The 13,310-nt window shown below is 33.0% G+C and overlaps 1 protein-coding gene across 3 annotated transcripts in view; it reads right to left on the reverse strand.

Moving 5' to 3' along the window:
* The window catches only part of GLS (glutaminase), an 84,575-nt gene that overhangs the window by 60,679 nt on the left and 10,586 nt on the right, over positions 1 to 13,310 (reverse strand). For all 3 annotated transcript variants that reach the window (XM_068544765.1, XM_068544767.1, XM_068544768.1), the window contains exons 2-5: positions 6,052 to 6,148; positions 5,575 to 5,696; positions 930 to 1,059; positions 115 to 194 (exon numbers count right to left, since the gene is read on the reverse strand). In XM_068544765.1, the coding sequence (XP_068400866.1) occupies positions 115 to 194; positions 930 to 1,059; positions 5,575 to 5,696; positions 6,052 to 6,148 (429 nt within the window). The remainder of the gene's footprint in view (positions 1 to 114; positions 195 to 929; positions 1,060 to 5,574; positions 5,697 to 6,051; positions 6,149 to 13,310) is intronic.

The following is a 13,310-nucleotide window of genomic DNA, read 5'->3' on the forward strand; positions in this document are numbered from 1 at the left end:
GTCAGGTCAGGGGGCTAATTACTATTACAGAAGAGGCTCCTCTCTACCTCATGTTCACTGTTATGCAAAATTTAAGGCTTAGAGTTGGTTTTGATGGATCTGAAATAAACTTACCTCTGTCCATCTACTGTACAAACGGACACACCCCACAAATCAGGACTGAACTTGGCTAACTGAGGAATATAATCTGCAACCTATCCAAAACAATGGAAAGAAATTAACAGATATAATATAGGCAAATAGTATTTTCTTCTACCAAAAAATTGATCTCAATTTAGCTTCCACCAATGAACAGTTATTTTATAGTACTCAGTGGCTTTGTAGTCTATCTTCTATAACAATATTCATAAAAACTAAGGGCACAACAGACTTGAGGATTACAAAGTGAAATCTAAGTGACTTCTCTCAGTCTCCATCACCTACTATGTTTTCCAATGCATACTGTCTTCCTAAAAAAGCACAGTCTAAAAGAGGAACTAGGACTTGATATTTTTTTTAAGGGAAACAGAGAATTTCTTTAATCAGGGTCATGCTAATACGGTTTCATTACCTAAAAACTTTCAATATGGAGAATACATAAAATAGCACTTACATTATGTAGAGGATTTTTAAAACTGGGAACATTTTATTCAATGTTCAAGGATATCATACCTGCAGAAATTCCCAGTAAGCTACTTCTTAATTAATTAAAAATTTAAAAGCCATCTCAATCATTTGAAAATCAAAAAGAACTCTTAAGCTTAGATTTCTTTTTAGCCAAAATAACAATTAACTATTTGAAATATTTTAAAAGCACTTATTCCAGTGGCTTCACTTAAATTTCTTAATTAGCAACACACAAAACTACAAAATTTTACTCTCTATACCTCAAGTTTAGTTGAATTTATTAAGTGATAGGCTTAGGAAAATATTCACATCAAAAACATTACCTTTCCTCCAGACTGCTTTTTAGCACTCTCATATAACTCATCAATGTGTGAAGTAAAAGACATAAAGTCAGGAATGACAAACTTTCTTCTAAAGGCTTGTGTCAACAAAACAATGTTGCTTTGAACACATCTGTGGAATATGAGAAAAAATTAATAGACTGGGTACCTTTCAAATATTAGTACTTGCTAATAATAACAATATTAACCAGGAGAATATTCAAACAATAAAGAAATTCAACATTTTAAACAACAAACTAAATTCTATAAATTATACTCTTTCTACATTATTTTCTTTCCTTCAAGCAGCCTTTCATGTAGCTGCTTGTAAGCTGTTGAACAAGTTAAAGAAATAAATTAGCCTAAAAATTGTGTCAAAGATTAAAACAGCAGAGCATTCCACCAGATTAAGTACCAAGACCATCTAAAAACAAGCTTTTCAGCCTACCAGAGTTGATAAGCATTCAGCATGACATTTGGTTAACAAAAATCAGACTTTAATACATAGTTGAGATCCTGTTTATTTTTCCATGAAATAACCTCAGCCATATATCCTTTAATTTCTACGTAAGTATTACTAGTATTTCACAAAAAAAATAAACATTTTGTATTTTAATATATTTTTCCTAAATTACATTTTGAAAAAATTTGCATTTCTAAGCTAAAAAAAAGGGAAATAATACCAACTTTATTTAGTCAGATTTGTCTCTTATATGAAATACTTATTAAAATGCTTATAAAAATAATATATAACTTTAAAAATTATATACAGTAGTATAATTTTATATTATTTGAATCACCAAAAATGTTAAATTACATTATTCTATTCACTGTAAGATGTGTATTACATTGTAGAATAAAATTGTTTCACTGTTAAAAATTATTTAAAAGATATGGTAAACCATTTGGATGGGAGAGCATGAAATCTAATGATGTGAACCAATATTCTACTTTGTTTTAAAAAGGATTCAAGCTAGAAAATCAATTTATTAATGTAACCTTAAAGAGTTTAAAAATAGGTAACAGCCAGCCATATACTCTAAACTCATCTTCTTAAGAGAGTCTCAGAAACTTAGTAATAGAATAGTTAATTGATAAAGGAAGACATTTGCAGACCTGAGCATCAAGCCATAATACCAACTTAAGACTAAGCCCATAACAGACTAAAAAGTACTAAGTTTCAATTACTATTTATCCTGTTTAACCCTCAAAACATGAACACTTTGAGAAGATGATTTCCCCACTTTACAGATAAGAAAAATCTGTGTTTAACTTGCAAGTAAATAACATGCACTAATTATAAATGGAGAGTCGGAGAAGCAGACACTCTCAGTATTTCTTTTTCAATCCATGATAAATGATAAATTTTTATATCTCAGTATCTTAATTCAAGTTGTTCTAAATGAAACATCAAATTAGAATTAAAAGTCAGCTATCACACTTTAACTATTAATAAAAATCCAGAATATATACTCACTTGGTCAACATAAAATTAAACACTGATTTAAAATAAAATAGGTTATTTTCACTGATAAAGATGTGTTTCAGTTACAACATGAAAAAGTTACAGTCCTAATTCCCATTATTAATCTACAGACGTAGAAATAATTGACATCCAAGAGATAACAAATATTTACTTCAATAAACTTTGATAAATTTTGACACAGTTTCAATGTTAATCTAATAAATACTTTTTGCCATTGACTTAATATTTAATATGCTCCAACCAGCAATTCAACTTGCACATGAGTTGCAAGTAATATATAACAAAAGACACATTTCTCAGCAGAAAGAAGTTAGGACAATTCCTGATCTTAAATCACTATATCTGTATCAAATCAAATCTACATGCCCCCTTTTTTAAGAAGTATTACATGAGAAAATATGAGGACTGCCAAACAAACATAAATTATTAACCTTACTACTATTTAACTACTCAAAATTAAACAGCACTTTTAAAAGGAGGCTTTATCATTAACAATATTGTACAGTCAGTGAAACTGGGATTTTTTTTTTTTGCTCTATCAGAAGGTGTTCGTAAAGCTGTGCTAACAGCCTTCGCTGGTGAATTACTATGGCCAACCAAGGCAATACCATTCAAAATAGTGTCTAGCTGCACACTGATGAACAAACTGTAATGTTTTTCTTGGGAATTATTTTAATATACATGTCATGAATCTAAGTAGAAAATCAGAAGGCATATAAAGTGACCTGAGGAGGAAGTGCTTATGCTTTTCAACAAGTCACATCTTTCTCATGCTTTGTTCAGTTTTCTCATCTGTAAACTAGTAATGATAATTTTTCTTTCTATCTTTACTTAAATGTTTAGGGTTAGCAACTGTAATGCACATCAATGTTTTACAAAATATCTCACATATAATTTTTCATTAGTAAAATAACATAGTGGATAAGAATTTTTTAAGAAAAAGCAAATACAAAGACTACCATTCATTTCCTCCAAAACAAAAAAGATAAAAAAATTATGATCACACATAAAAATACTTCTAATATTTATATGGCTAAAAATGCATGAATAAATAAGGCATTCCTTTTCAACACAAATTTTCTACTTCTATTGAGATTATCAGCATTAAAAACAATTTATTATCTACATAGGTACAGGCAGTCTCCAACTTTCAAATAGACCATGCTCCAAAAAGTATGCATAGAACTCATCTTCCCATTCAGAAAAAATTCTACATATTAGTTGTTTCTCAGATTACCCTCAAAGGCTAAATATATTAAGCAACAATGTATTTTAGGTAAAATATCAACACATTGACTTCAACCAAACCTTTCCACTTTCCTTTATAAATTACTTCTTTGGGAAAATGAATTCCATTGTACCCACTTGCATGGAGGTGAGATAATTTATTTCTGGCAACACTAACTAGAAAACTTCTCATTTTGAAAACAGAGAAAAAACTTCTCTGAAGCAATCACCGTTCCAGGTGACGTGAAAAGGTTCATAGTCAAAGGTTTTGAATCACCTCATTCTAGGGATGAAAAGAGAAATCATATGCCTATAGACATAAACTTTTCCACTGCCTGTTCACATATACCACTAAGCATTTGTCAAGTTGGGAACTGCCTATATTACAATCATCAATTTTTTAAAAAAATTGGATTAGTGTTTAAAATAATGCTAATTGTTATTTTTTAATATACTTATGGGTAGAAAATTTTATGATTGTTTCCTGGCTTCATACTCAATGTATTTAAATTACTTTTAATTTCATATTTAAACAGAGCAATATGTTTATGAAGCACAAAAGAAATTTAACCGGTACTAAAAAGGTATAAAATACTGCTTTCACTTAGGAATTCCAAAGCAATTCCTTATATCCATTATCAACAGACCTACCTACCAACTCTCGGACAACTTCATTCTCAGATATACCAAAATAACTCCCCAGAAGGCACCACAATCAAGATACTTTGCACAGAGAGTTCACGAACACTAAAAAAAAAATAATCTTTACTGCAAAGGCACAGCTAACTAGCAGTGATTTCCTTCCCTTCACAAAGAAACAGGTTCTGAAGATTCAAAATTCCTAACACCAATTCCAACATGGAACTAAAATCTACACTTTATAAGGTCAGCTGAGTTCACAGAATCAAGAACCTTGTGGTGAAAAGACAGAGATCTAAAATTGCCAGCAGTGCTTCACAGTATGCCAAGATACTTGGGAGGATCTCAGTTAAATACTTATACCTTCAGATGACTTAATATTCCAGGATATTCCCAGGAGATATCTAGAACAAATCATCCAGCCCCCAAAAGACAATAAAAGAAAAAAAAAATAAAAATGCATACATACAAATAAACTTTCAAGGTAGATGCTGGAATTCTTTGGATCTATTCCAACCTAAGCCTACGGTCTGGAAAAAGCCAGTATCTTACAGTAGTGTTTACAGTTTTATACTAGTTTTCATTTAATTTTAGTTGTAAAATACCATTTACCTCCTTGGGATCCATGACAAACTTGCTGTCTATTAAATCATTAAGCAATCAGACAAGTAGGAACACATTAATGAAGATAAATAATAAAGATATGCAAATATAAGAAAGTCAAAATAAATATTCTCATTCAACCAAATCAAGGCATTAATGTCCAAAGTTAGCATTAAGTTTAAATATTATGAAAAAACCAAAAATAGCCAAAAGCCTATGTAATAATATGTCTGAAGAGAGGAGAGAAGCAGACAACAGAGACATATAAAACTAACGAATACAGGCTGCCTGAAGCCTTCTCATATTATGGTGTCATCTAAAACACCTTGCAGGAAAGAACAGAGACCACGTTGAGAAAGGCTGCAAGACATGCAGATGAATTAAGAGATCAATTTAAACCATGACAGGACAAAGAGTGTGCTCTATTCAAACCGAATGCAATCTCCAGGTACTATAAATTGGAAACATCCGTGGCTACATTTCCTCAGAACAGTTTCAAAGTATATTCTTAGCCCCAATGTATTATAGAACTTTAATGTGCACCAAGTTGTTCCAAACAATTTATAAGTCCCCTCCCCCCTTTTTTTCAGTTACACAGGAAGCACTGGCCTTCAAAGATGCCATTTTGTTTTAAAAGAAACATCACCATATAGCATAGCAAATGACCATTAAAGGTTTGGCAGAAATTTTTACTTTTTAAAAAGATCTTTGTCTAGCATGACACCATCTGATGTTGTTTGAAGAGTTAATCTTAACATATCCATACACTCTTTCAACCTGGGATCAGACGTTCGCAATCCTGTAGATTTGAGTGCCTGTTTTTAAAAAAATAAGAGTTTGTAAATATAGAGTGCAAATAAGGTATATGCTTATTCCAACTACAAGTTTTTAATTCTTGTATATAAAAACTTCTACACAAGACCTGAGTATGTATATGGCATTTTAGTGTCACTATTACCCACTTTCTGGACAAGTTTCTCATTGTTTCTTTCATTTTCTTTCATTGATTACCTTGAAATGAGCATGATGAAAATTTGAAAATAAGAGAAACAGTGTCAGTCAGAATCTACACATCGGATGACCTTTAAGACTACATTTCAATATTACTATATTATTGATTCAGTATTACTGATTTTTAAAAAGTGAAGATAGAAAAATATAAAAACTTACTGTAATAAATTTATGAACAGGTATTTTCTCTTGTCCTTCTGCGATTGTATAGAATAGCAAATCTTCCAAGCTAGGTAACAGACCCTGCTTTATTTTACTAAAGGGGGAAAAAAGAAGACAAAATTAACCCTTATGTGAACATTGAAGTGGATTTTAGCTATATCCATTTAAAAATAATCATTGAACCAGACTACAGTTGAGTTGATCTATTCATCAAGACCTACTATCATAATAAATGCTGATTTACCAAAATCAAAGAGTATTACTGAAACTGCACTGAAAAACAAGTTTAAAAAATGATTCATTAATTAATACAGATATCTTTTAATCCCAAGTTTTAAAATCTTGAGTACTATTTCTAGTGGTGCTAATGCCTAGCCATCTGTTATGGTAATACCTTCCTGTACAGCCTAATACAATCACCCAATACTAATTATGGAGCCTAGCAAATGTTCAGGTAAGAGTCAATACTTTGTCCTCTTGCTGTCATTGTTTTTTATTATGATGACTCTACATATATATTGTTCAAATAGTTAACCTGATTGTAAATCTGGGGGAGAGAACAATTAAGTACTGGACAGTGAAGACTAGTGCATAAGTTCTTGAATCCTGGCTACAATACTTACTAGCTGAGTCACCTTGGACAAAATTAATAAACCTTTCTGTGAATCAATTTCTTCATTTGAGAAAGGGAGACAATAGGGCCTACCTCACAGGGTTCTTGTGAGAATCAGTTGACTTAATACATTCAATATATTTAGAGCACTGCCTGGCAGAGAGTAAGTACTCAATTGTTGGTAGTTGTAGTTACTATTTCTAAAGTGACCTAGGCTTTTACATGTACAGATCAAATGCCACAAATCACAAAGACTGTCAGAATAAAAATTTTACCATAAAAATACATTAAAATCTAGTATAAGGTGCTATGATTAACCAAACTTTTAATCAAGAAAAATTTTTTCCTATCTGTTGAAAAGCTTTCAGGTAAACAAACTATAACGAACCTATTTAATGCCTTCTTTTTTGGGGCTCTGAAACTGAAATGAACACATTTCAATATTCTGAACATCTATGACTGTCATAAGTATTATAGTGACGTTATAAGAATTTTAGATCTAGGGCAGACCAACCCCTCTCCATCCATCACTATTTATTAAAATCAAAGGTAGAAATATATTATGTGTGTGTATATGTATATATGTGTATATATATAAAATATCTGGGAAGACTTTACCTGTATTTCAAGAAAGAGAGAAAATTAGAGAGTGGTCCATATATTTCTAACTTAAAAGACAATAGAATACAGTGTTGTTTCACAGAGCATGTACATTTACATATGGACATATAAAATTTCTCCTAAAAGACACATTAATGTTGGCATTAATATCATTTATACTTCTTTTCAAAGCTGTTATACCAACTTTTAGTTCTTAAAGTCAACCCTAAAGTATAGGAATTTCATACCAATGTTTAAAAAAAACTAACACATAGGATTATTGTAATTTAATGATATATCCCGGATATATAATTATTCCCTGAAACAATTTTGGCTCTTAAAGACCTTTTTAAAATGTATTTGGAATATTTTAATAATAAGAGTTAAAATTTATTGATCACTTTTGTTAAGTACTCTGCTGTTTTACATTCGTTCTAATTTCATCCCTCCAATGATGTCATAACAGAAGGTACCATTATCCAAAATATAGTATGGTTCCTGGTACATAGTAGAAGCTCAATTTATTTATTATTTGTTAAAAAAAATGACTGACTCTATCCCCATTTCACAGAGGCTCAGACAGGTCAACAAACTTCCCAAGACTGCAAAGTGGTAGAGATATAGTTAGAACCTCTGTTTCTCTGAATCCAGAGTCCAAACTATATACCACTACAGTTTTACTGGCTCTCAAACGTACTAGCTAGTTATTACTTTTATAAGGTACAATTTTTCTAAGTTTTACCCTGATCTAAAACCATTAAACAGGATTCAACAATACTGATGACTTAATATAATACGTTTAAAGAAAAACTGAGCCAGCTGTCAAAAACAATCAGTGGAAAATAACATACCAATTATTTACAGAAAGTGGTTTGTCAAATAAACTTCAGATAGTGGTAGTTTATCACTTTAAAAAACTGCGGAATAAGCTTTCTATGTATTTATCACACCAGTAAATGGTATTTGTTTTGCCTAAAAGCTATGTAAGTAACATAAAATATACACTTCTTTAGCTTATGGTACACATAGAGCAAAAAAATTAAAGTGACCATGTATACTTCCACAGCTAGCAAAAAAAGGTAAATATTTACTTGCTTTTGGACAAGAGACTAATTTTTATCCATAGGAGAGAGATTTAAGTCATCCCTAAAAAATATGCTCTCAAAATAAATGTTCAAAATTGATTTTTTTAAAAAAAGTACTACCAATCTCAGCATTTAAAAGCTCAGACTCTGATCTGAGAATGAGTTCACTTCAACAGTCTGGTGAACAAATGCAAAGATTCTCCGCAAACAACACACAGAAATTATTCCAAAGACCTTTCTTGGTATTACCCGCTTTTCTTTCCCCAAATTTAACATGGCTTTGTGGAAACGCTTCATGATAATACATTTTGCTCTTAAAACTCAAAAGCTAAAAATTATAGTTTTCAGACTATATAGTAACTAGGATATTCTTGAGAAGTATTTAAGTTTTAATGACAAAAAAATAGACTATAACAATTGTAAATATTTATGCACCCAACATAGGAGCACCTCAATACATAAGGCAAATACTAACAGCCATAAAAGGGGAAATCGACAGCAACACAATCATAGTAGGGGACTTTAACACCCCACTTTCACCAATGGACAGATCATCCAAAATGAAAATAAATAAGGAAACACAAGCTTTAAATGATACATTAAACAAGATGGACTTAATTGATATTTATAGGACATTCCACCCAAAAACAACAGAATACACATTTTTCTCAAGTGCTCATGGAACATTCTCCAGGATAGATCATATCTTGGGTCACAAATCAAGCCTTGGTAAATTTAAGAAAATTGAAATCGTATCAAGTATCTTTTCCGACCACAACGCTATGAGACTAGATATCAATTACAGGAAAAGATCTGTAAAAAATACAAACACGTGGAGGCTACACAATACACTGCTTAATAACGAAGTGATCACTGAAGAAATCAAAGGGGAAATCAAAAAATACCTAGAAACAAATGACAATGGAGATACAATGACCCAAAACCTATGGGACGCAGCAAAAGCAGTGCTAAGAGGGAAGTTTATAGCAATACAAGCCTACCTCAAGAAACAGGAAACATCTCGAATAAACAACCTAACCTTGCACCTAAAGCAATTAGAGAAAGAAGAACAAAAAAACCCCAAAGCCAGCAGAAGGAAAGAAATTATAAAGATCAGGTCAGAAATAAATGAAAAAGAAATGAAGGAAACAATAGCAAAAATCAATGAAACTAAAAGCTGGTTCTTTGAGAAGATAAACAAAATTGATAAACCATTAGCCAGACTCATCAAGAGAAAAAGGGAGAAGACTCAGATCAATAGAATTAGAAATGAAAAAGGAGAAGTAACCACTGACACTGCAGAAATACAAACGATCATGAGAGATTACTACAAGCAACTCTATGCCAATAAAATGGACAACCTGGAAGAAATGGACAGATTCTTAGAAATGCACAAACTGCCAAGACTGAACCAGGAAGAAATAGAAAATATGAACAGACCAATCACAAGCACTGAAATTGAAACTGTGATTAAAAACCTTCCAACAAACAAAAGCCCAGGACCAGATGGCTTCACAGGCGAATTCTATCAAACATTTAGAGAAGAGCTAACACCTATCCTTCTCAAACTCTTCCAAAATATTGCAGAGGGAGGAACACTCCCAAACTCATTCTACGAGGCCACCATCACCCTGATACCAAAACCAGACAAAGATGTCACAAAGAAAGAAAACTACAGGCCAATATCACTGATGAACATAGGTGCAAAAATCCTCAACAAAATACTAGCAAACAGAATCCAACAGCACATTAAAAGGATCATACACCATGATCAAGTGGGGTTTATCCCAGGAATGCAAGGATTCTTCAATATACGCAAATCAATCAATGTGATACACCATATTCACAAATTGAAGGAGAAAAACCATATGATCATCTCAATAGATGCAGAGAAAGCTTTTGACAAAATTCAACACCCATTTATGATAAAAGCCCTGCAGAAAGTAGGCATAGAGGGAACTTTCCTCAACATAATAAAGGCCATCTATGACAAACCCACAGCCAACATTGTCCTCAATGGTGAAAAACTGAAACCATTTCCACTAAGATCAGGAACAAGACAAGGTTGCCCACTCTCACCACTATTATTCAACATAGTTTTGGAAGTGTTAGCCACAGCAATCAGAGAAGACAAAGAAATAAAAGGAATCCAAATCGGAAAAGAAGAAGTAAAGCTGTCACTGTTTGCAGATGACATGATACTATACATAGAGAATCCTAAAGATGCTACCAGAAAACTCCTAGAGCTAATCAATGAATTTGGTAAAGTAGCAGGATACAAAATTAATGCACAGAAATCTCTTGCATTTCTATACACTAATGATGAAAAATCTGAAAGTGAAATTAAGAAAACACTCCTGTTTACCACTGCAACAAAAAGAATAAAATATCTAGGAATAAACCTACCTAAGGAGACAAAAGACCTGTATGCAGAAAATTATAAGACACTGATGAAAGAAATTAAAGATGATACAAATAGATGGAGAGATATACCATGTTCCTGGATTGGAAGAATCAACATTGTGAAAATGACTCTACTACCCAAAGCAATCTACAGATTCAATGCAATCCCTATCAAACTACCACTGGCATTTTTCACAGAACTAGAACAAAAAATTTCACAATTTGTATGGAAACACAAAAGACCCCGAATAGCCAAAGCAATCTTGAGAATGAAAAATGGAGCTGGGGGAATCAGGCTCCCTGACTTCAGACTATATTACAAAGCTACAGTAATCAAGACAGTTTGGTACTGGCACAAAAACAGAAATATAGATCAATGGAACAGGATAGAAAGCCCAGAGATAAACCCACACACATATGGTCACCTTATCTTTGATAAAGGAGGCAAGAATATACAGTGGAGAAAAGACAGCCTCTTCAATAAGTGGTGCTGGGAAAATTGGACAGGTACATGTAAAAGTATGAAATTAGAACACTCCCTGACACCATGCACAAAAATAAACTCAAAATGGATTAAAGACCTAAATGTAAGGCCAGACACTATCAAACTCTTAGAGGAAAACATAGGCAGAACACTATATGACATACATCACAGCAAGATTCTTTTTGACCCAGCTCCCAGAGAAATGGAAATAAGAACACAAATAAACAAATGGGACCTAATGAAACTTAAAAGCTTTTGCACAGCAAAGGAAACCATAAACAAGACCAAAAGACAACCCTCAGAATGGGAGAAAATATTTGCAAATGAAGCAACTGACAAAGGATTAATCTCCAAGATTTACAAGCAGCTCATGCAGCTCAATAACAAAAAAACGAACAACCCAATCCAAAAATGGGCAGAAGACCTAAATAGACATTTCTCCACAGAAGATATACAGATTGCCAACAGACACATGAAAGAATGCTCAACATCATTAATCATTAGAGAAATGCAAATCAAAACTACAATGAGATATCATCTCACACCAATCAGAATGGCCATCATCAAAAAATCTAGAAACAATAAATGCTGGAGAGGGTGTGGAGGAAAGGGAACACTCTTGCACTGTTGGTGGGAATGTAAATTGATACAGCCACTATGGAGAACAGTATGGAGGTTCCTTAAAAAACTACAAATAGAACTACCATACGACCCAGCAATCCCACTACTGGGCATATACCCTGAGAAAACCATAGTTCAAAAAGAGTCATGTACCAAAATGTTCACTGCAGCTCTATTTACAATAGCCAGGACATGGAAGCAACCTAAATGTCCATCGACAGATGAATGGATAAAGAAGATGTGGCACATATATACAATGGAATATTACTCAGCCATAAAAAGAAATGAAATGGAGGTATTTGTAATGAGGTGGATGGAGTTAGAGTCTGTCATACAGAGTGAAGTAAGTCAGAGAGAGAAAAACAAATACAGTATGCTAACACATATATACGGAATCTAAGGGAAAAAAAAAAAAAAGCCATGAAGAACCTAGTGGCAAGACGGGAATAAAGACACAGACCTACTAGAGAATGGACTTGAGGATATGGGGAGGGGGTGGGGTGAGATGTGACAGGGTAAGAGAGTGTCATGGACATATATACACTACCAAATGTAAAATAGATAGCTAGTGGGAAGCAGCCACATAGCACAGGGAGATCAGCTCGGTGCTTTGTGACCACCTAGAGGGGTGGGATGGGGAGGGTGGGAGGGAGGGAGATGCAAGAGGGAAGAGATATGGGAACATATTGTATGTGTATAACTGATTCACTTTGTTATAAAGCAGAAGCTAACACACCATTGTAAGGCAATTATACTTCAATAAAGATGTTTTAAAAAAAAAAATAGACTATAACAGGCTTTCAAATTATAATATCAACAATTGTTGATAAGCCCTCAGATTCCCTAAGGGAAAACATGAATGGCTATGACACTCAGCAACTAAAATGGGATATACATAAAAGATTAGTAAATCCAAAGTAAAGTCCTTGTTTCATGCCTTGTTATTCCTTCCCTTTTATTCTCCCTCATTTCCTTTCTAATTTCTGCCTTTAAGATCTTTTCACCGCCATTTTGTTCCTTCTTGTACCCATTCCTTCTCCAACTTTACCCTCACAAAATACCTGCCTACAACACAGAAATGATTTCTTTAAAAAAATTTTTTTTTAAATCCCATGTATTTAACTGGCATCTATAACATGTACAGCATTATATTAGTCATTACTTACAGTCTAAAAGGGAAATAGAAGACATACATCATGAGGAATTGCAAGAAAAAACAATGGGATCCAATCACTGGAAAATTACTTCACTGTGAACTAATAAGGTAAAGTTTTAGGAAAGGTGGAATTAGAGCTAGACTTGAAAGATGGGTAGAAGCTGGAAATATGGCAACAGAAGAGGATTTCCGGCCAAGGAAATAGAATGACCACAGCAAAGAAGGTAACCATTCACTGGGTATTCACAAAGAACAGCAAACAGTTAGAGCACAGTATATGTGAATTAAGGTGCC

This window comes from Eschrichtius robustus, chromosome 5 (assembly GCF_028021215.1).
Source record: "Eschrichtius robustus isolate mEscRob2 chromosome 5, mEscRob2.pri, whole genome shotgun sequence".
In the NCBI taxonomy this organism is placed as follows: domain Eukaryota; kingdom Metazoa; phylum Chordata; class Mammalia; order Artiodactyla; family Eschrichtiidae; genus Eschrichtius; species Eschrichtius robustus.